We start from the raw sequence: 24,622 nt of genomic DNA on the forward strand, positions 1-24,622 counted from the left end.
TAACCTTTATATTCTAGTGTAAATGAATGCCTCTAATATTCTTCTGGGAGCAGATAGGAGTGGGGAAAGAATCTGGGGACTCTGTGAAGTCCAAGAGAAATGAAGAAAGAAAAAAGAGGAGAAGGTGCCTAAACACAGGTGGCTGAAATCAACAATTTTTTTGGCTCAGATGAGAGGCCTTGCCCTGTGCTGATTCTGAGGCTTGTGGGTGTGTAGCTGGGGCTGATGGAGTGAAAGAAGTGGGTGAGGGCATGAAAGGAGCAAAAGGAAGCTTCCCAGAGGCGATGCAGCTCATTCCAAAATGCATGTTTCACCTCACCAATCTCATAACATTCCTCACCCACTTCTTAGGTGTCTGAAATAATAGTCCCAAAGTAGTAACAATAGCTGCTTTTTATTGAGTGTCTACTATGTATGAGATACAGCTTGTTTGTGATTTGGGGGCAGAGGTTCAAAAAGGTAAAGTCTCTTTCCTAAGCATTAGGACCCAGATATCTCTGACTCAGAGTCGTTAATATTAACCACATGGTGTAGAACTGACTCCTCCAAAGAGATGGGAAGAGTGTTTGTTGGTGAGCTGGATGGGTGGAAGGATGGCTAGATGAATGTGTTGATGAGTAGATAAACTGATGGAAAGATGAATGGATGGATGGATGGGTGGATGGATGGTTGGATGGATGGATGGATGGATGGATGGGAGGATATATGGCTTGCCAGCTGTTTGGATGACAGATGGATGATAGATATATGGGAAGACGGATGGATGGTTGGATGGGTGGACGGATGAATAAATGGAGGGAGGAGAATGAGTAGATGAGTGAACGGATGGGTGGATGGATGGATGGATGGTTGGATGGGTGGACAGATGAATAAATGGAGGGAGGAGAATGAGGAGATGAGTGAATGGATGGGTGGATGGATGGATGGGTGGTTGGATGGATGGTTGGTTGGATGGATGGATATATGGCTTGCTGGGTGTTTGCATGACAGATGGATAATAGATAGATGGAAAGATAGTAGGTTGAACGTATGAATGGATAAAAGAATAACTAAGAAGGGGGAGAATGAGTAGAGGAATAGATGAGTGAGCGAATAGATAGGTGGATGCCGGAGAGAGTTCCTCAGAGCCTACCTGCTCCCAGTTTGGTGTTTTGGTTGGAATCCCCATTACCCATCTACCTGATGCTCAATTTGTCAATCCCATCGTGGGAGTTAATTAGACATCCATTCTCTGAAACAGTATGTTTAATGGGTCTGCTCTATGTCACAAGATTCATTTCCATCTGAAAAACTCAAAAGGTGGTATCTGGAATTCTGGACCATGCCTTACTGTGTGACTTTGGCCCCCTTCTCTGGGTCCCAGGGTCCTGAGATAACTCTTGGCTAGGGCTGCCTAGTGCCACCTGCCAGCCAGGATGGTGGCGCCTAGCCACATCTGCATCTGCACTTTCTCCTCCGCAGGGAAGCAGTGCCAGCATGTGGACGGCGTGGTGTGTGGCTGCACTGTCTGTGGCGGCTGTGTGTGGCACCCGCCAAGAGACAAACACGGTCCTCAGGGTGACCAAAGATGTGCTGAGCAGTGGTGAGTCCAGCCCCGAAGGGGTGAGGGTTGGCACGGGGCAAGCAGGGCAGCTCTGCCAACTCTGAAATACCCGGGGACCTCCTCCTCCTGGCAGAGTCCACGTCGGGTGGCTGGGTGAATTCTACTCTCTGGGCCTTAGCTTCCCCTTTTTCTTTTGGCTACCATTTCCTGAGCACCTACTATGTGCCAAGCACCATACTGGTGACTTTATGCTTATTCTTTAGAGGCAATAGAGAACAGTGATTAAGGGCCCTGGATCAGCCTTTGTGGGGTTCAAATCCTGACTGTGTGACTTTAAGTTCGTAACTTGAGTTCCATGAGCCTCAGTTTCTTTATCTGTAAAATAGGTGTAATTATGGTCTCTATCTCAGAGAGCTGATACGAGAATAAAATGAAATGACCTTTTGAAAACTTAGCACAGCTCCTGAGACTTAGAAGTCCCTCAAAAGTGGGAGCTATGATTATTCCTGCTTCCAATTCTTAGGAGCTCGCTTTTGTCATCTGGCATGTGAGGACATACTTTCATATTTTCTCCCTCAACACTCATCCCAGGCTATCACGAGCTTTAAAAAATGAGATTATTTCCTATCTAAGTGATCTCTGAGCACCTCACAGGCCTCAATCTTTCAGTCCACCAGATGGGGATACTTCCGGCCTTGGCTATTTCCCAGGAATCAGTTGCGATAATACATAAGAAAGTTTTTTGTTGTTGTTGTTGTTGTTTTGTTTTTTGAGACGGAGTTTCACTCTTGTTGCCCAGGCTGGAGCGCAGTGGTACGATCTCGGCTCACTGCAACCTCTGCCTCCCTGCTTCAAGTGACTCTCCTGTCTCAGCCTCCTGAATAGCTGGGATTACAGGTGCCCTCCACCACACCTGGCTAATTTTTGTGTTTTTAGTAGAGATGGGGTTTCACCATCTTGGCCAGGCTGGTCTTGAACTCCTGACCTCATGATCCACCCGCCTCGATCTCTCAAAGTGCTGGGATTACAGGTATGAGCCGCTGCGTCTGGCCTGAAGTTGATTTTTTAAAGTTGTAAAGAGCAGAGCACCTAGAAGGAAGGGCGATGAAGAAAATCCATGAAGGGCTGGCTGGCTGATGTCCAAATCTAGTTAAAGTGAGACCAGACAAAACCCAGCAGAAAATGAGTTGGCCAGGATGCCAGGGCTAGATCAGCCTGGAGAAGTCTTCCTGTTCAGCCTCTGCACTTCGCTGGTGGGAAAAGTGAGGCCCACAGAACTGAGCAACACTGCGAGGTGCTGCCTGGGGGCTGGAAGTGGAAAGAAGGGAGGAACCCTGGACTGATGCCCTTGTCTCTCTGCAGCCATTTCGGGCACCCTGCAGCGAAGCAATACTCTCCACTCAGCCCTGAGAGAGGTGCCCTTGGGTAAAGCCCGTGGTGATGGTGATGGGCCTCTCCTGGGCGGTCTGCTTGGTGGAAGCGGAAGTGGAGGTGGTGGGGGAGGTGGTGTCCTGGGGGGACTGCTTGGTGGTGGGGGTGGAAGGGGTGGCAGTGGCAGCAGTGGTGGAGGGCTGCTGGGTGGTAGTGGTGGGGGGTTGCTGGGTGGCAGTGTTGGGGGGCTGTTGGGTGGCAGTGGTGGTGGTCTTCTGGGTGGTGGCCAACACCATTACAATGACTACAGACGCACTGAATTACCCCGAGGTGTTGGTGGTACTCCCTACAATGACTTCCCTGTCCGAGGACCCCCCCCAGTATATACCAACGGCAAACAGCTTGGTGATTATTACGAGTATGATCACATTGGGACCAAAGACAACACTGCTCAGCTGGGGGTCCAATACCGATACGGTGAGATCCCTGAGACCGATGAAAGCATCAGGGACCTCCGAAACAGCGGCTATCGCAGTGCCGAGAATGCATATGGCAGCCACAGGGGCCTCAGGCGATACAGGTCAGCTGAGGGGGCGGCACCTGTGGGCAGGCTTCACCGGCGAGAGCTGCGGCCTGGAGAAATCCCACCTGGAGTCGCCACTGGGGCGCTGGGCCCAGGTGGTTTGCTGGGCACTGGAGGCATGCTGGCAGCCGATGGCATCCTGGTAGGCCAAGGTGGCCTGCTCGGTGGAGGCGGTCTCCTTGGTGACGGAGGACTTCTTGGAGGAGGGGGTGTCCTGGGCGTGCTCGGCGAGGGTGGCATCCTCAGCACTGTGCAAGGCATCACAGGGTAAGGAGGGGACAGCTTCTCTCCAGAAAGCCCCCATGCACCTCCAAACGGGGATGATCACTCCCTGAACCTGGAGTTGTGGGAGGGAAGGTCTTCAGAGCCCCACACACTTCAGGGCTTGGCCTCAGGATTGGACATCTTAAGAGCCCCAAGTTACATGGTTTGGGTCTTGGCATGAAACAGTCCTAAGTTTGAGACCCAGTTCAACTTTTCATGTTTGTGTGTCACTTTGGGCCATTGATATCATCTCTCTGAGTCTCAGTTTCCTCATCTGTAGAATGGTCATAGTAATACAGTGTAGTGGAAAAGACCCAGAGGATTTTATTTTTTTTTTTTTTTTTTTTTTTTTTTTTGAGGCGGAGTCTCACTCTGTCGCCCAGGCTGGAGTGCAGTGGCCGGATCTCAGCTCACTGCAGCTCCGCCTCCCGGTTTTACGCCATCTCCTGCCTCAGCCTCCCCAGTAGCTGGGACTACAGGCGCCCGCCATCTCGCCCGGCTAGTTTTTTTTTTTTTTGTATTTTTAGTAGAGACGGGGTTTCACCGTGTTAGCCAGGATGGTCCTCGATCTCCTGACCTCGTGATCCGCCCGTCTCGGCCTCCCAAAGTGCTGGGATTACAGGCTTGAGCCACCGCGCCCGGCCGACCCAGAGGATTTTAAAACTACACATATATATCATAAGTTCTGTTATGCTCAGCCTGCTCCTCATAGTCAACATTTAATTTAACAACTATTTAGAGCTCCTACTATGTGCAGGGTACTGTGTTGGCACTGGGGACATGACCCAATGGTAAGCCAAGAAAAGACACATTCCCTGTCTCCATGGAGCTTGCAGGCTGATGGGGTACGTGGGCATTGATAAGAAGCCTAAAAATAAACATACAGTTTCGACAGTGGCAAGAAGTTCATGGAGAAATAAGAATCTCTATAACAGGGCAGCTCACCTACCTAGGGAGGTCAAGGGAGGCTTCCTGGAGGAAGAGGACCTTAAGTTGAAATCTGAAAAATGTATAGGAGGGAATTAAGCAAGAGGAACTTACATGTATAGGAGGGAACCAGGCAAGAGGGGCAGGGATGAGCAGAGGGAGGGAATGGCATCTTGACATGAAGAAAAGATTCAAAGGAAATATATGGAATGCACACAGCGGGCCTCTGGGCATTGGGATTACGGGTCGTGGCATTTTTGCCTTAATTTTTCTGTTCTCCACATTCTGTCCTTGAACTGCGGGTGTCTAGTGTCTTTAGAATCAGGAGGAGCAGATGGGGAGCAGAGAAAAGGGGTGCAGGGGAGGGTGCTCGGGTGAGCGGGTGGCAGTTGCGGTGGCGTTCTTCTCACAGCTCTGTGTCCCGAGCAGGCTGCGAGTCGTGGAGCTGACCCTCCCTAAAGTGTCTGTGCGGCTCCTGCCCGGCGTGGGTGTCTCCCTGAGTTTGTACACCTGTGTGGCCATCAACGGGAAGAGGTGTGTGCCCTTAGCCCTCGAGGGGTCCCACCACCCTATGGCCCAGCCTCTGTATCCGTAACACAGAGGCTAGGAAGACCTAAACTTTTGCCGGCGCATGCCCACAGACTCGGACCAGAGGCCATCTGTCAGCTGTGAAAACAGCCTAGCGCAGTGGTTAAGATCTGGGAGGCTGGGCCAGGTGTGGTGGCTCATGCCTGTCATCCCAGCACTGTGGGAAGCTGAGGCAGGTGGATCACCTAAGGTCAGGAATTCGAGACCAGCCTGGCCAACATGGTGAAACCCCGTCTGTACTAAAAATACAAAAATGGGATGCGCATGGTGGCAGGTGCCCTGTAGTTGCAGCTACTTGGGCGGCTGAGGCAGGAGAATTGCTTGAACCCAGGAGGCGGAGGTTGCAGTGAGCCGAGACCTCGCCATTACACTCCAGCCTGGGCAAGAAGAGAGAAACTCCATCTCAAAATAACTAAATAAATAAGTAAATCTGGGAGGCTGGAGTCAGATGATAGCTTGGGTTCAAATCCTGACTCTCTCATAAGCTGTGTGACCTTGGGCCAGTTCCCCAGTGTCACCTCAGTGTCTTCACTGGCAATACGATAATGAGGTCACCCCCTTTTCCAGGTGACCGTGGCTGTAAGTGGGGAAAGGCGAGCAAAATGCCTCCTGGAATATGGCCTTCCATGCACTAGGTGCTGACTAGAGGACCTCAGAGGGTGGGCTTCTGTGTGGACTTATCCCTGTGGGATGAGGTCGTGTTCACCAAGCTAGGCGATTGGGGGTCACCTTGGAAACCAGAGTGTGTGCTGAGCCCCGTGCCCAGGCTTTGAAGCTCATGGGCTGAGGGGCAGATAGACTTGTTCACATGTGACTTGAGGGACCAGGGAAGACTTCTGGTTTGGGTTCCTTACAGATGAACAAGTTTCGTAACAGACGGCAGGAACAGCAAGGACAGGCCTGGGTAAGGGAGGGCTCCTGGCGGCTGGGGGGTGACTCAAGGTCTCCCTGGCCCCTTGGCCTTCTCCAGTCTCATTGGCTTCCTGGACATCGCAGTGGAGGTGAACATCACAGCCAAGGTCCGGTTGACCATGGAACGCATGGGCTATCCTCGGCTGGTCATTGAGCGATGTGACACCCTCCTAGGGAGCATCAAAGTCAAGCTGCTGCGAGGGTGAGTGCCAGTCAGCAGTGGAGTGCCTTGGGGGTTGCTGGAGTGGTCTGTCTTTGGCACACAACATGCCATTCACTTACCCACAGGCACTGGGGTGGGCAGGACGATGATGCTGTGGGGTGGTGAGTACTCACGCTGAGCCAGCTGCACTGTCACCTCTGTCCCTGACCTGGTACATGCCTGATGGGAATTCATGGGCTGCACGTCCAAACCCAGGATGGGGCCTTCGACCAGCCCGGAAAAGATGTCATTGTGACACACATTCTTTCCAGCTTTGAAAAGGCTTCGATCTGAATGGTCAGGAGCATGCCCGAGACTCATCTCAGTTCCACGGTTCCTTGCTTTGTGATTTCGGGTAGCTCTGTTGCCCTCTCTGAGCTCCAGTTTCTTCATCTGTGAAATGGGGTAATTCTTTTTCCTTCGGGAATTGAGATAATGAATGGAAAACAGTGCATCAGCTGGGACCTCTTGAGAGCTGATGTGCATACGTCCAACAGGGGTTGTGTGTGCACCGGTGCCCCAGATTGCAGGAGCATTTCCCTCTTGGTTCTGCCGAATTCAACCCTGGTGAGAGGATGAGAGTTTTCCTATGACACGCTCCTTACGAAATATCCAAGTCTCCACCCTCTGGCAAAGTGGTGTCAAGTGTCCGTGTACTGGCCAGCATGCTGTCCCCCGGTGGTGGTCCCGGATGAGGACACCCTCAGAGCGGAGTCTCTTTCTCTCCACTCCCTGCCCTCTTCTTTGGCTTCTCTCTTGGAGGCCTCCGACCCCGCTTCTTCCTCTCCATTATTATCCATCTTCTGACCCAGTACCCCCAGCCCTTCAAACTCATTGTGCAACTTGAACCCCAAACCTTCTGATTCTTGTGGGCTTCTCGGAGGCTTTACTTCTGCTTCAGAGAGAATGAAGGCAAAGAAAATCAGTTCCCAGGGCCCAGGCAAGGAGAGGAGGGTGAGGGAAACCCATGGAAACCTCACAGATTTTTAAATTCACATTTTCACTAGGAAGTATATACTTGGTAATACATGGTTCACAAACATAAAGTGACAAAAAGGTACAGAGCACAGGGCTTCCTCCTATCCCACCTCCTTCTGCCTGCCTCCCACCAAGCTCACCAGTTATTCATCTCTCAACTCTCCTTCCAATTTCTTTGTACACATGAAACAAATATGAACCTAGAGTCTCATCTCCCCCCTCCTTTTATGCAAAGGGGCACATACTATAAATACTGTTTTACACTTGGCTTTTTTTCATTTGCCCTATTGGGAGAATTTTCTGCATCCAAACATTGAGAGCTTCCTTGTTTAACTTTTTACAGCTGCGTAATATTCCATTGCCTGGATGAGCCATCACTTATTTGGCCAGTCCTCTATTGTTGGATATAATTTGCCTAATCTTGTGCCCTGACAAGTAAGGTCACAATGATTAACCTTTTACATATGTCATTTCACAGGAGGGTTGATGAACCTGTTGGATAATTTCCCAGAAGAGGAAAAGAGTTTGTGCCCTGAATGTACATAAAGCAAAGTCCAACTATCCCCTCGACACACACACACACACACACACACAAAAGCACGCATGCATACACACACATATATATTCTTAAGGCCCCTATCATCTAAGGAGAGGTGGAACCAGGATAAGCCCCTCAAGGTGAATCCACTTAAAAGGGAGAAAGGCATAATTAGCTTTGGGAGAAACATTCTAATTCGGGCTTCATCTCAAGAAATTCTTTGCTTTGCTGAATTGGCGCAGCATTGAACAATCAGCCACAATCTCAGAAGGGGGGACCCAGGCAGTGTTCGGAGGCGAGAGGCGGAAAGCAGTTCTCAAGAGGTTCAGCTGTCAGGGACACTTTGGTGTAGGATGGTCATGCTTCCTTCATCTCCTTATCACTGCAGGCCCCTGGAAACAAATTCTTAGACCAAAAATCTGTCTGTCCATCTATATGTCTTGTCTATCATCGATTTTCCTCCTTAACTAACAGCTTGGGAGGGTTAGTTAAGAGCTGGGCGCAGTTGTGTGCACCTGTAGTCCCAGATACTCAGGAGGCTGAGGCAGGAGGATTTCTCGAGCCCAGGAGTTCAAGGCTCCAGTGAGCAGAGATTCTACCACTACACTCCAGCCTGGGCAACAAACTGAGACTCTGTCTCAAAAAAAAAGAGAGCCGTGTGGGTTACTTCTGTGGACCTCGGCCTCCTTGTCTGTAAAATGGATCACCTCTCCCAATTTTTTTAGCACCAACTATCCATCCTCTCTTGTGGACCACATGAGCGCATTTTGTTGGCCAGTATTTCTCCTTCCCTTCCTTTCATAAACATTTATTGAGCACCTACTATGTACTAGATACTGAGTTAGATGCTTACATAAATAAACACATTCATTTTCGCTTGGCGAGGACACTATAAGGTTGCAGCAAATGGCCCATTTGAAGGTCAGATCAGCAGGTGGGACTGACTTTTGCAGTTGAAAATCAGCAACATTACAGCCTGGGCCTGACCCACTGTAAAGGTCCAGAAACTTCGTTTATTGAATGAATAAATGCATGAATTCATGAAAAGTCCAACAATTTGCCTGGGTGGCCTGTCTAGTCAGTCCAAGGTGAATGTACTCTGTCCTCCCAGCTTTCAGAACAATTTGCCAGCACTCTGAGGTTCTCACTGTTCAGAGCCTGGACTAGTGACCCGCAGGGTGGACAGCCTTGGTGAGGCCTGCATGGCTGCGAGCCTTGACCTCCTCCCGCTCCTGTCTCCTTAGGCTTCTCCCCAACCTCGTGGACAATTTAGTGAACCGAGTCCTGGCCGGCGTTCTCCCTGACTTGGTAAGAAGCTGTCCCAGGATGGGAGCAAGGGGCACAGGCTTTCCCCAGACCAAGGGGCCATAGTCCAGCCTCCATTCCTGGGGGCCTGCAGGTAACCCAGAGGGACAGAGAGAGCCAGGGCCTGGGGCATATTTTTGGAGGGTCTGGGAAAGACCCTGAGGAATACGAAGGGACAGATTAGTGAAGGGCTAAGGAGAGGGAGCTTGAGAATTGCATAGTTCCAGGTTTGAATCCTGGATTGGGCACTTCCTAACTGGGTGACACGTTGCATCACCTTTCTGAACCTCAATTTTCCCATCTGTAAGTGGGAATTAGAGACAGCCTTCCCCACAGGGCTGTGGCGAGGACAGTGCCTGGCACAGAGCAAGCAGTCGGTAAATTTTAGCTATCGTTACTCTTGCATCCCCAGCTCCCTTGCTCTGACTCCCTGCAATGTCACCAAGGCTTTGTGCTGTTTCTCCCCTGCAGCTCTGCCCCATCGTGGACGTGGTACTGGGTCTTGTCAACGACCAGCTGGGCCTCGTGGATTGTAAGTCCTTCCTGCTTTGCTTCACTGGCCAACATCTACAAGTACAGCCCTGGGGAAGGCACTAAGGACCGGGTCCTTTCTGGGAGGAGGGCTCAACGTGGTGGGAGCCACAGACCTGCCCTTAGTTAGGCCCTGGAAGTGACATGTGGCTAATGCCACAAGGGAGGTGCCACCTGGCTTTCACTCTTGCTCCCAAACACCCCCCTGAGTACCAGAAAGAGGAGCTTCCACCGGGGTCTGGGAGGTAATGCTCTGTCCTGGGAGTCAGGAAGCTGGGTTTGAGCCCCAGCTCTGCCCCGGCCGCTGTGTGAACTTGGAGAGACTCTTCCCAGTTTTCTCATCTCTCAAATCTCTCAATTCACAGAGGGGTTGGAGAGTGACTAGTAGGAGACACACTGTGGAGACTGACCAGGGCCTTAGAACCAGGCTCCACCACCATCTCAGACCCTGGATTTCTGAGTCACATTCCTGAAAGCAAGCCCGCCCTGTATGGCTGTGCCATTTGTGCAGTGCACCATTCCAGGGACCTCCTTTCACATGGATTACAGTGGAATGGCAGTGCCTCGAGTTGTGCAGTGCACAGCCTCCACAGCCACACAGGGCAGCCCTCTCTGATAGTGCTCCCATTTCTGTGGGACTCTAGGCAGTTTGAGAATGGCTTTCCAAGACAGGAAAATCTCCTTCCCTTTGTGGCCAGAGATGAGGAAGGAAAAGCCCAGAAGCTGGAACTGTTCATTACACAGTCAAGGAAATGACAGATTCAACTAAGCACCGCATTGTGGAACCCCTAAATTCCTTCCCTGGTGCACAGCACTTCAGAGTTTACAAAGCTTATCAACATCCAGGATATCATTGCATCCCCCTCCCCCTGCCAACATAGTCCCAGAGGTTACAGTAAACCCATTTTATAGAGGAGGCAACTGAGGTTCAAAGAAGTGCAATGACTTGCTTGGGTTCACACAGCAAGGAAGAGGCAGAACTGGGATTTAAACCCAGAATTTTTGCTCTTTTCATGGTGTCTGGAGCTGGAGCCTGGGCCTAACTTGTCCACCCCCAGCCCCAGTGTACAAAGAGGGAAGGCATCTGGATGGTAAGGGGACCTCCCCGTGACCCTCTCCTTTGCCCGCAGCTCTGATTCCTCTGGGGATATTGGGAAGCGTCCAATACACCTTCTCCAGCCTCCCGCTTGTGACCGGGGAATTCCTGGAGCTGGACCTCAACGTGAGTGTCTGGGGTTCAGGGCAAAGTGTGGTGGCCCTCCTCCCAAAGGCAGGAGTATCGGCGAGGCCCTCCCAGGGCTTCTGCTCAATGCCTGGGAAGCAACACTTGACAGGACCCTTTCTGATTAAAAGAAGGCCTTCTCAGAGCTGTGTTAGAAAACATAATCATAGCCAGCATTCCAAATGCTTACTGTGTGCCAGGCACGTTCTGCATGCTTTGTGACGATTAACTCAGCCTATCCTCACAGCAACCATATGAGGGAAGCACTTCTTATTGAGGAAACTGAGGCACAGAGAGGTTAAATCCCTTGCCCAAGGTCACACAGCTAATAAATGTGGACCTGGGATCTGAACCCAGGTAATCAAACTACTAGGTGCTAAAAGAGCTGCTGCTATGGGACTGGGTGTGCTGGAGGAATAAATGTGGCCAGAGGTATCCTAGTAAGCATTTAACCATCAGCTCTCCATGATTTTTTTTTTAAAGTCCTGATTTTTAGCATTGGCCAGTTTCCATGGTATCAAAACTTCCACCATGGACAGCTTCAAGTTACCAACGTGATGTCAGTGAATGCAGAATTGGGAAGAGATGTGTGAAATCTGACCTTGTGAGCTGGTATAAGCTGGCTTCTCCAGCACTGGCCCGCATCCGGCCCCTAGTTTTGTATGGGGCACACACACATATGTACTTTCCCTAGGCTTCACGAACACAGACGCCTCCATACTTGCTCCAGCAGATACAGAGATGCAGGTGCACATCCATGCCCCCGTGTATACAGGCGCACCTGTGCATGCACATATATTTCCAGCCCCTGTGCATGCACACCTAATATATTCATAATCACACATCTGTTCAAGAGAGATTCATTGGTCACCCACTGTATGCCAGCCACTGGGCTGAGTGCTGGAGGTACAGTGATGAACAAGACAAAGTATCTGCCCTGATGGAGATTAGAATGTTTTGGAGAGGACAGACCATTAAAAAAATCACTCAAACAAATATACAGTTCTAAATCATGAGCACAGTGATCAAGGATCCGAGGCTATCAGAGCTTAAAGCAGGGGATATGTGGTCCACCCAGGGAGGTCAAGGAGGGCTTCCTGGAGGAGGTGACATTTCAACTGAGAGCTGCCAGATGAGTGGAACTTAACAAGAGAAGAATGTGGGGAAGGAAATATCCTGTGGGAAAGCCCCATGGTTGGGGTGGTGGTGCTGCGGGGAGACTGACAAGGCCCTGGTGGCTGTACAGAGGGAAGGTGAGAGGTAGAGTGGCTTGGAGGCTGGAGAGGTCTCATGGAGCAGATCACCCAGCACCTTATAGGCTGTGGAGAGGAGTCTGGTCTTTGGAGGGTAGATATACATTGTGCAGATGCATACACATGCTAGTTCATCACTGCAGGGCTGAGTTTGGAGAGGATCTGTCATACCGTGGCTGTAATTGTAAGTGACCATGAAACAGGAACTGCAAAATGTTCCATTGCATCACAAACGGGAGGAGAGTCGGGACCATACATCAAAGAGCCACTCAGACTCAGTGGGTTTAACCAAAAATGGCTGCCTGGAGGCAGATTCAGGGCCTCACTCCAGCCTTCAGTTCCCATCTTTCCATCTTCTCCCTCCGCATGACCCCTTTCTTCTCTTCTCCCCCAGACGCTGGTTGGGGAAGCTGGAGGAGGGCTCATCGACTACCCACTGGGGCGGCCAGCTGTGTCTCCCAAACCGATGCCGGAGCTACCTCCCATGGGTGACAACACCAAGTCCCAGCTGGCCATGTCTGCCGACTTCCTGGGCTCAGTGCTGACTCTGCTGCAGAAGCAACACGCTCTAGACCTGGACATCACCAATGGCATGGTGAGTCACAGCCCCACCGGGGGGCGGGTGGGTGGGGAGCACACAGCTGCCAGTGACCCTTCTCAGTCCCCACACTTGGAGAATTTGCTGTGAAGTGAGAACTGTAGATGGTCCACCCCTTGACTCACCTCCAGCTCATGGGTGTGCATCAGTTATGTCAGTGCTAGCCAAAGTGTGGTGCTTGGGAGGATTTCAGGTGGTCCACAGACCAAATCTCACGATGAGAAAGTTGCTCCCTATTCAATTTTATTTAATTTTATTTCAATTGTTTTTTAAAAGCGTAACATATATTCACATATATGTACCTCAATATAAATGTTTAGAATGTTTTCATTTGCTAAACACTAATACATAAGTAACAAAATGATACATAACAAAATATCACCCTTAGGCATGCTCCAGAGTCATTTTCTTTCCAACCTTTTTCTTTCAAAAACTTTCAAGCTTTCAGAAAAGTTGCAAAATGCTACAACTGATGGACATATATCCTTCAGTTAGATCCACTAGTTAAAATTTTGCCACAGTTGCTTCATATCTACCTATGTGTCCACTCACCCTCCTACCCACCCACTTCTCCATCCATCAACCCACCTATCCACCCACCCATTCATCCACCCATACTTCTATCTATTTATCCTTCCACCCACCCTTCCATTCATTCATATATCCATCTACGTATCCACTAATCCCTCTATCTATCTATCCATCCATCCACCCACCCACCCATCCACCCATCCACCAATCAAACCACCCACCCATTCATGCACCAATTCATCCATCTATCCATCAATCTGTTTATCCATCCATCCACCTATCCACTCACTCACCCACCCATCCACCATCAATCCATTCATCCATCCACTCATCAACCCACCCATCCATCCATCAACCCACCCATCTATCATCCATCCACCTATCCACTCACACACCCACCCATTTACTCATCAACTCATCCATCCATCTACTCATCAATCCACCCATCCATCCATCAACCCATCCATCTATCCATCCATCCACCTATCCACTCACACACCCACCCATTTACTCATCAACTCATCCATCCATCTACTCATCAATCCACCCATCTATCCATCAACCCATCCATCTATCCATCCATCCACCTATCCACTCATCCACCCACCCATCCACCATCAACCCATCCATCCATCTACTCTCAACTCACCCATCCATCCATCAACCCATCCATCTATCCATCCATCTACATGTCCACTCACCCACCCACCCATTTACCCATCAACCCACTCATCCATATCCACTAATCTATCCACCTATCCATCTATCCATTTATCTATCCATCCACCCAACCATCCGCCCATCTATCCACCCATTTATTCATTCCTCCATCCATTCGTCTATCCATCCATCCATCCACCAATCCATCCATCCATTTATATATCCACCCACCCACTCATCCATTATCAATCTATCTGTCTGTCTTTCTCTCTGTCTGCCTGTCTGTCTGTCTACCCATCTATCCTATCTGTTGCTGAGCAATTTGAGTTTTCGGAGACATCATGACATTTCATTCCATAAACTTCACTGTGTATCTCCTAAGAAGAAGACATTCTCCACAAAACCATCATACAAATGATGCCAACATTTGCTTCCATTAAAAGAAAAGTCTCCACTTGGTGTCCGTATATAGTTAGCCCTCTCTTGCACTTGTCATTGTCCCCTTTTTAACTAAGAGAGAACAGAGCTCATGCCCAAAGCTCTCCACAGACAATGATATCCATGCAGAAGGTAATGGTATTGTTTTGCTTTTATTGTATTTGGTTTTACAGTGGCCCTCTCTTTGTGTCAAGTGTACTGGCTCCCCATTTTGAGTATTTGAGGTCTTAAGAAGTAAGCCAATTTAAAGAAGATGCTAAGTAAATAATAGTACAGGTGGTTCAAGGATGTGGCAGAGGTCATGAATTCAGTGGACCCTGCGTTATGCAAATGGACTTGATGCTGCTCTCCTTGTTTTAATAAGGAATAATATTTTTTTTGAGACAGAGGCTTGCTCTGTCACCCAGGCTGTAGTGCAGTGTCGCAATGTCAGCTCACTGCAATCTCCATCTCCTGGGTTCAAGCAATTCTCTTGCCTCAGCCTCCTGAGTAGCTGGGATTCCAGGCATGTGCCATCATACCCAGCTAACTTTTGTATTTTTAGTAGAGGTGGGGTTTTCACCATGTTGGCCAGGCTGGTCTCGAACTCCTGACCTCAAGTGATCCACCCGCCTTGGCCTCCCAAAGTGCTGGGATTACAGGCATGAGCCACTGTTCTCGGCCAAGAATAACATTTTTAGAGGAGAAATATTCAGGTTTTGCCTGCTGTTCTTTGAGACACTCTTTGGTTAGCTTAAGTCAGCCCAGGCCACTTAATCACAAACCAGCTACCATGATCTATGTATGGCGATGATGGCTGGATAGGCAGGACCTCCCCAAGGGTCTTTAAGGGAGAGAAGATGCCCTGCTCGGTGTCGTAAAGCAAGTAGGAGTTTAATCACTGTATTAGCAATTTCTGTCTGTACCGATAGCCTCCAGGACTCACATGGCCCTTCTTCTTGTCCTGTAGTTTGAAGAGCTTCCTCCACTTACCACAGCCACACTGGGAGCCCTGATCCCCAAGGTATGTAAGGTGGGCAGTTCCCATTGCCTTCAGCCTCATTCTCTATCTTGTTGTTTGAGAAACTGGATTGGAAGGGAAGATGCTCAGTGCTTGGGAGTGCAGTGACAGTGATAAGGGCTTGCAGGCTAGACTACCATGGGTGGGGAGGGGGACCCAGAGGGTTGAGGTGGAAAGACCCTGAATTCTATGGGTGGTGCAGCCTGCATAGGCCTAATCCTAGCCTGGCCACTTCCCTTGCTGTGTGACTTTGGGGAAGAGTATTAACATCTCTGAGCCTTAGCTTCCTCATCTGCCAAAAAAGGCTGCTGATACCTATTCCATAGGTTATCACAGGAAGGCAAATGAGATAATGCATATAAAGGTGTCAACACGGGCCAGGCACACTCAGGTGCACAGTAACTTAGAGGGAAGAGCCAGCCCTTTGGAACAGGCAGACATGAGTCAGCACATCCCAGTCATATGACCTTAGGCACACAATTCCTCTCTCTGAACCTCAGTTTTCTCATCTGGAAAAAAAAGGTAACCATGTTCACTTCAGAGGGTGGCTGTGGACCTGGAGTCTGCACCAAGGCAAGGAGCAGGCATTTGATCAACGTGAACTATTATTACTGTTGTTAATAATTACAAATTATTTCTTCTAAAAAAAGAGCAAGTGTGCTTTTGTCTAATTAGTGACCATATAGAGTTGGAACAAAGGCCTTTCCCACCCCAGTTCTGGTCCCATGTCTGGTTCTGGGCCTATTACCTTGCACCTGGAAGCAAAGTGCTCTGTACCTAAGAAGTGTCATGCAGGTGCGAAGGATAGCTGCAATCTATAGCCTTTTTAGACGTTTTTCACCTCTTTTCTGCCTGCCCTGTTTAGTCCCGGGTGGAATTCAAAGGCTCTAGGGGAAGACCAAACTCAGCACGTGCTCACTATTGCCCTCATGTGGCTGCAAATTGAACACCAGACGCATCATTCTCTAAGGTGGTAACTGTGGCAGCTCCAGCTAGCAGGTGGACCCCTCAATCCACTGGACCTTTTACTTAATGGGTCACTTCCTATGTGCACTGCACTTTACAGCTTATGAAATTGTTTTTTAGAGTATACTTTTTCTTTCTTTTTTTGAGACAGAGTCTTGCTGTGTTGCCCAGGCTGGAATGCAGTGGCACAATCTTGGCTCTCTGCAAACTCCACCTCCCGGGTTCAAGCAATTCCCCTGCCTCAGCCTCCTGAGTAGCTGGGATTACAGGTGCTCACCACCATGCCTGGCTAATTTTGCATTTTGAGTAGAGACGGGGTTTTGCCATGTTGGCCAGGCTGGTCTCGAACTCCTGACCTCAAGTGATCTGCCCACCTCAGCCTCCCAAAGTGCTGGGAGTACAGGCATGAGCCACAGCGCCCAGTCAGAATATACTTCTTCATTTGGTTCTAATTGTTCCCTCTATCCACAGGACCAGAGAGGAGGAGCACACCATTTACAGATGGGGAAACAGAGGCTCAGAGGGGTCACATGATGAGGCGGTAGCAGAGCTGGGGTAGAAGAGAGACTCAGTCCTCAGTGGCGCTGGGCCTGCAGCAGGGGGAATTCAGGCTGGACAGAGCAATGTGTCCTGGAGACCTGGGCTGCACAGTCACCAGGGGAGGGGACTTCTTTGTTTTGAAAGCAATATTGTGGTTTTGCCCATTTCTCTATGGTCAGTTAACATATTTAAGAAGTGTATTCCTTGAAGTATGTATTTTTGATAAGTCAACTATTTGGCAAATGTGGCAAACTGCCATTTTGTGAATTGTCCCTTTAGTAAATTAGTTTTCAGGGAATCAAACTGCAGCAAACAAGCTCAAGTCCCTCCAGCAATCTAGGCCCAGGGGCAGCCAGTCCCTTGCCTGGGACCTCCCTGTGGGATATCCCAGGCGTGGACTTCTCATTTCAGGAACAGTGTTCAGAGGCAGTGGGAGGGCCTGGGTTCCGAGCCCACAGACGTGCACTGGAATCTTCACTTTCCTCCTGGCCTTGGACAATTTCCTTGGCATTTCCCTCTGAGGCCCCATTTTCTCATCTGTAATGTGGAGGAAAAAAATTACCCCATGGGTTGTTGCAATAACTGAATGAAATTAAGAATGTCCATTCAGCACCTGGCCGGCACCCCTGGGAGACCCCATTTCACTCAGTACCAAGTTTGGAGCGTTTCCAGGTGTGAGGCATTGAGCCTGAATTTTGCTGGCATGATCACAGTTATTTCTCATAGTGACCCCATGTGCAAGGCTCAGAGAGGGCAGTTCCTTGTCCAGTTCTCACAGTGAGTCAGTGGCTTGGCCTGTGGTTTGTTCGCTGAACCCAAGCAACATGAGACCCTGGTGCTCTGTGTTTAGAGGTTGGCTGATAACCCCCTGGGTACCTCCTATGCTAAGGGCCCCGCCCACCTGGCCTGGTGCCTGCCCACAGGTGTTCCAGCAGTACCCCGAGTCCTGCCCACTTATCATCAGGATCCAGGTGCCGAACCCACCATCTGTGACGCTGCAGAAGGACAAGGCGCTGGTGAAGGTGTTGGCCACTGCCGAGGTCATGGTCTCCCTGCCCAGCGACGTGGAGACTACCATCTGCCTCATTGACGTGGTGAGTGTCTGGAGGTACTGGTGGCCCCAAACTGGGCCTCAAGACAGGACCACATGGTCTCCTGGAGCCCAAAGACTCCTTCAAATCCCCTCTATTTCCACCTTTATGACTATGGGCCCAACTTTGGGGCCAGAGGCGCTAACCCAAATCTAGCCTTTACCACTTCCAGCTACGTGACTTTGGGCAAGTCACTCTCTGTCTCTGGACTGGAATCTTAACTCTCTTGCCAGCCTTGCACAATTTCCTTGGCATTTCCCTCTGAGCCCCAGTTTTCTCATTTGTAACATGGAGAAAAAATACCACATGATGATTGAATGAAATTAAGACTGATTTTCTCCTCTGCCACAGAGGGATGGCAGTAAGGCCATCAGAGTAAGATGCTCAGAGCAGTGCCTGACATACCTGAAAGTCTGCCAAAGTGTTAGCTTATATTATTCTCACAGGTTATATATACCCCAGTGTGTGGCCAAGCCAGTCTTGGTCATTCATTCGGCAATATTTATTGAGCACCTACTATGTGTTATGCTTTCTACTTGACTCTGGGGAAAGGGTAAACGAGACATATGGTTCCTTCTCTCTTTTCCCTGGTACCTAGCAGGGGACAGATACAAATACAACAATTTTCACAATTATTTCATAGAAAGGGATCCCCTTAAAATGTGAACCATGGCTGGGCATAGTGGCTCACACTTGTAAACCCAGCTCTTTCAGAGGCTGAGGTGGGTGGATCACTTGAGGCCAGGAGTTTGAGACCAGCCTGGTCAACATGGTGAAACTCTGTCTCTACTAAAAATACAAAAATTAGCCGGACCATGGTGGCACACGCCTGTAATCCTGGCTACTCAGGAGGTTGAGGTAGGAAAATCACTTGAACACGGGAGGCGGAGGCTGCAGTGAGCCGAGACTGCGCCACTGTGCTCCAGCCTGGACGACAGAGCAAGACTCCATCTCAAAAAAAAAAAGTGAACCATGTTTCTCCTCTGCATTCCTTCAATTCTGAAATAAAAGCCCATCTCCTGACAATGGCCCACAAAGTCCTCATGACCATCCCCTCATCACCTCTGAGCTCCTCAGTGTTCCTCCAGCATGTCAGGCACTGTCTGACCTCAGGACTTTTGCACATGCTGTTTCCTCTGCCTAGGATGCTCTTCCCCCAGGTATCAGGTATCTGCATGGTCACTCCCTTACTTCCTTATTTTGTTTTTTTCTCTTTGAGGCAGAGTCTCACTCTGTGGTGAGACCCTAGGCTGCAGTCTAGCTTAAGGCCTAGCACATAGTAGATGCTCAGTAAACACTGCTCAGAGGTATATGTGTTAAGCTGTGTTAAATGCCATTTCCCCCTCCATAGTTAACGCTTCAGGCTTCAGACTCAGACACTTGGGACTTTGGTCCCACCTGCTGTCTTTCTGCTAGTCCCTCCTACTCCCAGAGCTGGAGACCAAATGAGCCACCTCTAGTTGGGAACCAGGTGCTCCAGGCTGGAGCATGCCAAGCCACAGAGTGTGGGGGTTCTTGTCTGGGCCTTATAAGACAGGAGGTTTAAAGGGTCGATTCTAGCCCATGAGTGGGAATGACTGTCCCAACCCATCCTCCATCCATCAGCCTCTACTGTGTGGAGATTTTCCATCAGCAGCCCAGAGGTTTGTGTGAGCCAGCCCGGCACCCTGCAGTGACTCCTGCTGTCCCAGGGATGCGGCCCTGACTTCTCCCCAGCCCACAGCTCTGCCTGGTTTGGCCCCATTTCACTGCAGCCTCACGAACCCTTTTACCTCCTTGCTCTCTGGCCTCTTGTCTGCCTCTCTAATGCCAACCTCTTCCCTGCCTCCGTGCCTTTGCCCATGCCTTCTCCACTGCCTGGATTACTCCCCCACCCTCTTTCCATCTGGCCAAGTCCTACATGCCCTTCAGTCCTCAGTTCAAAACACCATTTCCCACACCAGCTTACACCCCTGCCATGTGCACCCAGAGCCCCCAGTTCTTCATCAGGCCAATCATTGTGGTCTTTGTTATCTAATAACATCACCTGAATCTGTTGGAAGCTTACTGTTTTCTCATGAAGTCAACTTTTAAATTCAATTTATTTTGGGTGGGAGACAGGGAAGGAAAAAGGGATTTTCCTACAAAAAGGCCTCTACTTGGAGAGAGAGACAGAGACAAGCCTGAGCCTTTTATGTCCTCTCCTGGGGGATGAGACAGTTATGATTGGCAGTGGTGATGCCCAATCTCATCATCTAAAGTGAGTTTCATAGGCTACGAGCCACTCCCCGCCCACTCTGAGGAGTGAGCCACTCCCCACTCTCTGTTTACCAGAGACACCTGGTAAACACCCCCTATAAATCATGGGGATCCTGTGACATTTGCCTTACTGAGAAGTGTTCACTCAGCCCTTACTGTGACTCACTTGCAAATGATAGTTAATGTTGGCAACTTATTATTCCAAACTCCTTCCCTCCAGAGGGGGTGCAAATCCATTACATGGTGAGTGTTAGCCAGGAGTCTCATGCTTATAAAAGGAGGTCTGACCCAGGCCTCGGGGAACAACCTGCCTTCATGCTCAGGATTAACGAAGCCCTAGCTAGCACAGAGCACACAGTGAGCCCTCCGCAAGCACTGGCCAAGACATGATGGCAGTGACGTGTTTCTCCTTTCCTCTCCCTCCAGGACACAGAACTCTTGGCCTCATTTTCCGTAGAAGGAGATAAACTCATGATTGATGCCAAGCTGGACAAGTAAGGGGCTATGCTGCCTTGGGGTCCCGGTGGTGCTGGTGCTGCTCACGGAGGAGCCACCAGGGAGCGGGTAGAGGGCTCCTGTGTGGCCATCAGGGCTGGGTAAACCCAAGGAGCGGCTAAAGGTAACAATGGCTCATGCCTGCCAAGACCGTTGTCACAAGCCAGGCAAGATGGGTGAAGCCATGAACTTAGAAAGAAACTACTGCCAAAATCAACAATGTCAGTAATAATAATGATGCTAGGGGGTGGGCACAGTAGCTCATGCCTGTAGTCTCAGTGCTGTGGGAGGCCGAGGCTGGAGGATTGACTGAGGCCAGGAGTTTGAGACTAGACTGAGAAACACAGCAAGACAACATCTCTACAAAAATAGAAAAATTAGCTGGGCATAGGTGCACACCTGTTGCCCTAGAAAAAATTCACTGGGCGTAGTATCATGTGCCTGTAATCCCAGCTACTCAGGAGGCTAAGGCAGGAGCTCAGGAGCTCGAGGTTGTGGTGAGCTATAATGGTGCCACTGCACTCCAGCCTGGGCAACAGAGCAAGACCCTGTCTCTAAGTAACAGTGATGACGAGGAGGAGGAGGACGGGGAGGAGGAGGGTGCTGGTGATGAGGATGTACCAGGCTCTGCTCTATGTACTGGAAGTGTATGTATTATCTTGTTTCTCCCCTCCGATGGTCCCAGTGGAAGTCAGGGCTATTATTCTCCCTTTGTAGGGAAAAAACTAAGGCTGGACACAGTGGATTTACTGACCCAGGGCCACCCAGCAAGTACATAGAGGGGCTGCGAGCCAACCCAGTTTCGTGTGACCTGCTGCATTGGCTGGGTACCATCGTGTGCTTTCGAGCCAAGCAATATGGGTTCAAATCCTGACGTGACCACTAACGGGCTGTGTGATATTGGCCAACCAGCTTCACCTGTGAGCCTCAGCTTTCTCATCTGCAAATGGGGATAATAGTCACTACCTCATAGCCGGGCGCGGTGGCTCAAGCCTGTAATCCCAGCACTTTGGGAGGCCGAGGTGGGCGGATCACGAGGTCAGGAGATCGAGACCATCCTGGCTAACACGGTGAAACCCCATCTCTACTAAAAAAAAAAATACAAAAAGCTAGCCGGGCGAGGTGGCGGGCGCCTGTAGTCCCAGCTACTCGGGAGGCTGAGGCAGGAGAATGGCGTAAAAACCCGGGAGGCGGAGCTTGCAGTGAGCTGAGATCCGGCCACTGCACTCCAGCCCGGGCGACAGAGCCAGACTCCGTCTCAAAAAAAAAAGGAGTTGTAAAAAGAATAGTTATTATTCATTGGATGCTTTCTGTGTGCCAGGTATTTGGCTAAGTCCTAGGTGTGTCTTCATTTAATTCTTTCCTTTTCTTTTCTTTTGAGCCAGGGGCTCACTCTGTTGCCCAGGCTAGTGTGCAGTCACAGCTCACTGCAGCCTTGACCTCCCCAGCTCAAGCGATCCTCCTACCTCAGCCTCCCAAGTAGCTGGGCTTACAGGCATGCTCCACCACACCCCACTAATTTTTGTATTTCTAGTAGAGGCAGGGTTTCACCATGTTGGCCAGCCTGGTCTTGAACTTCTGGGCTCAAGTGATCTGCCCGCCTCAGCCTTCCAAAGTTTTGGGATTACGGGCGTGAGCCACTGCACCCAGCCTTCTTTTAATTCTTGATACCAGCGTATGGAAATAAGTACCATCATTATTTCCATTTCAAGATGAAATGAGGTCATATGTAAAATTTTTAGCACGTGACTAGATCATTGTAAGCTTTTCTTTTACAATCAATATTTCTTAAGCCCACAAATGGCAGTTACTCATGATTAAAATAGTGCACATCAGAGACATCCAGGAGTTCCCAAGGAGGCAAGAATCAGCCTGCGGCCTGGATAAGGAGTAGGAGCCAGCTGTGTAAGAGTTGGGGGTTTCCTGCAGAGACAGCAGCACAGGCAAGCTTTGCAGAGAGGAAAAGGGCACAGATACTGTGGGGTGCAGTGCCTGACGGGGAGAGAGGGCTGGGTGACGAGGTCAGGAAGAAGAAAACATGTCTAAAGTGGAGAGTCTTCTTTCCTTAGAAGGTGCCTTTATTTCCCTCCTGCTGGATACTGAGCTGATGCTTCTGAAAAGCCCCGAAAGATTTCCGCCCCATGGGCAAGCCTGGTCTGGCCTCTCTCGCGTAGGACTGTCAGTTGCAGCAAGATTCAGGTGCAGCAAGACGGTGACCCTTACAGAGCAGAGCAAGACCTCAAACTCTGGCCTCAGCCTCCCGTCTCAGAACAGCACAATAGCGAGAGTGCAGGTTCAGGGTGTGAGGCCTGGGCTATCCCTCCCTGGCTCTGTGGCTGCAGTAAGCTCCCCTGGAGCCTCAGGCTCCTGCTCCACTGGATGGCTGGAAGGATTACACAAGGCGGTGGCGATCACTCATTCGCATATGGCAGGGCCTCTGGAGCAGCGCTTTACAGGAATATCCCCTTTAGTCCTAGTAGCTACCCACTTTGCAAGTGAAGAAACTGAGGCAAAGAAAGGTAAAGTACTTTGACTAAGGTCACAAAGCTAGTAGGTGGCAAAGCTATGATTTGAGCCTTCTCTGTGTGGTGCATGAAGCCCTGAGCATGGTGTCTGATGTGTAGTTAGCGCTCAGCATGTAAGAGCCAGCATTGTTCTTATTAAATCGCTGCAGATGGAGAGTGATCGTGAGGTTAGGGGAGGGGTTCTCACAATTTGTTGCAATGCAAGAGCCTTATGATTTTCAGGCAATCTCTGCTTCTCACAGGCTGTTTTCTTCATCTACAGGACCAGCCTCAACCTCAGAACCTCAAGTGTGGGCAACTTTGATGTAAGTACCATGCTCAGGTCCCAGGGCGAGATCTTCTGGGAAGGAGCCCAGGACAGGCGTTCTGGGAATGGTGTTCCCGTGAGGCTGGCGGGGCACGGGGAGTTTGTTCATTCCAAAGGGCTCCCGTCAACACTATCAGCCCTCATTATGCAAATGGACAGATGGAGAAACTGAGGCCCACAAGGCAAGGGAGGGGTAGAGGACAGACTTGCAGCTCCTTCTACTCTGCCTCCGGTGCTGTCCCACGTTAACTGGCTGCCCCATGGGGGGCCGGTTGGCCCAAATCGCTCCTCTTCAGGGTGGGGAGGCACAGAGGCAGGCTTGTCCTACAGGACCCCTTTCTTCCTGGAGTCAGGAGCCCACTGACTCCTGTGTGACCTTGAGCGGTATCAACCCACTCTGAGCTTCCGTTTCCCCATCTACAAAATGAATAAAAGTTGAGTTCACTCCTAACCTCCCTTCTTCCCTTCTTGGCCCTGGGTTGTGGAATTCTGCTTTTCCAAGGGTCCAGGAATCGGAGAGGCTCACATTCTCAGTTGGGTCCTGTTTTATCTGTTTGTTTACTCTTGGGTGCCCCACCCCCACCTAAGGCTTCAGAAACACTCCTTCTCCCCCACGGCTCACCTCTGCTTTTTATAGACAGCTAAGCATCTGCTAGCTTTCTGGGACAAGCTTGGATGAGATTTCCACATGTGCAGAAAAAGTCAAACCCATTCATTGTGCTGCTTATTTTATAGCTTTCTAACCCAAAAAGCTGCAGCCTGTGAAGCTGGTCTTGCCAGCTTCATTTTATAGGGAGAAACCGCCCAAGGCTTCCCAGCTGGTTGGGGCAGAGTTGGGACTAGAACTGAAATCTCTGGACTCCAAGCGAAGAAAGGGGCTGACGGTGTGAAATTAATGAATATGAAGCTATCGAGATGTGCCCTAGGCACTGAGTTATGCTTTTCTTCTCTTTTAATGAGGCTTTCTCATTTAATCCTTACCACCTTATTATGATTTTGGTATTATTATTACACCC

General features: G+C 50.0%; 1 protein-coding gene across 1 annotated transcript in view; it reads left to right on the top strand.

Moving 5' to 3' along the window:
• The first annotated feature begins 1,467 nt into the window (after nucleotides 1-1,467).
• BPIFB4 (BPI fold containing family B member 4) overlaps nucleotides 1,468-24,622 on the top strand; it is a 30,731-nt gene continuing 7,576 nt past the window's right edge. The window contains exons 1-13 of the mRNA XM_033185355.1: nucleotides 1,468-1,582; nucleotides 2,906-2,968; nucleotides 3,245-3,764; nucleotides 5,118-5,222; nucleotides 6,247-6,390; nucleotides 9,151-9,214; nucleotides 9,683-9,743; nucleotides 10,873-10,964; nucleotides 12,612-12,812; nucleotides 15,394-15,447; nucleotides 17,874-18,044; nucleotides 20,706-20,773; nucleotides 23,562-23,604. Of these exons, the coding sequence (XP_033041246.1) occupies nucleotides 1,477-1,582; nucleotides 2,906-2,968; nucleotides 3,245-3,764; nucleotides 5,118-5,222; nucleotides 6,247-6,390; nucleotides 9,151-9,214; nucleotides 9,683-9,743; nucleotides 10,873-10,964; nucleotides 12,612-12,812; nucleotides 15,394-15,447; nucleotides 17,874-18,044; nucleotides 20,706-20,773; nucleotides 23,562-23,604 (1,692 nt within the window). The 5' untranslated portion in view covers nucleotides 1,468-1,476. The remainder of the gene's footprint in view (nucleotides 1,583-2,905; nucleotides 2,969-3,244; nucleotides 3,765-5,117; nucleotides 5,223-6,246; nucleotides 6,391-9,150; nucleotides 9,215-9,682; nucleotides 9,744-10,872; nucleotides 10,965-12,611; nucleotides 12,813-15,393; nucleotides 15,448-17,873; nucleotides 18,045-20,705; nucleotides 20,774-23,561; nucleotides 23,605-24,622) is intronic.

The sequence above is a fragment of the Trachypithecus francoisi genome, unplaced genomic scaffold (assembly GCF_009764315.1).
Source record: "Trachypithecus francoisi isolate TF-2019V2 unplaced genomic scaffold, Tfra_2.0 Lachesis_group21, whole genome shotgun sequence".
NCBI lineage: Eukaryota > Metazoa > Chordata > Mammalia > Primates > Cercopithecidae > Trachypithecus > Trachypithecus francoisi.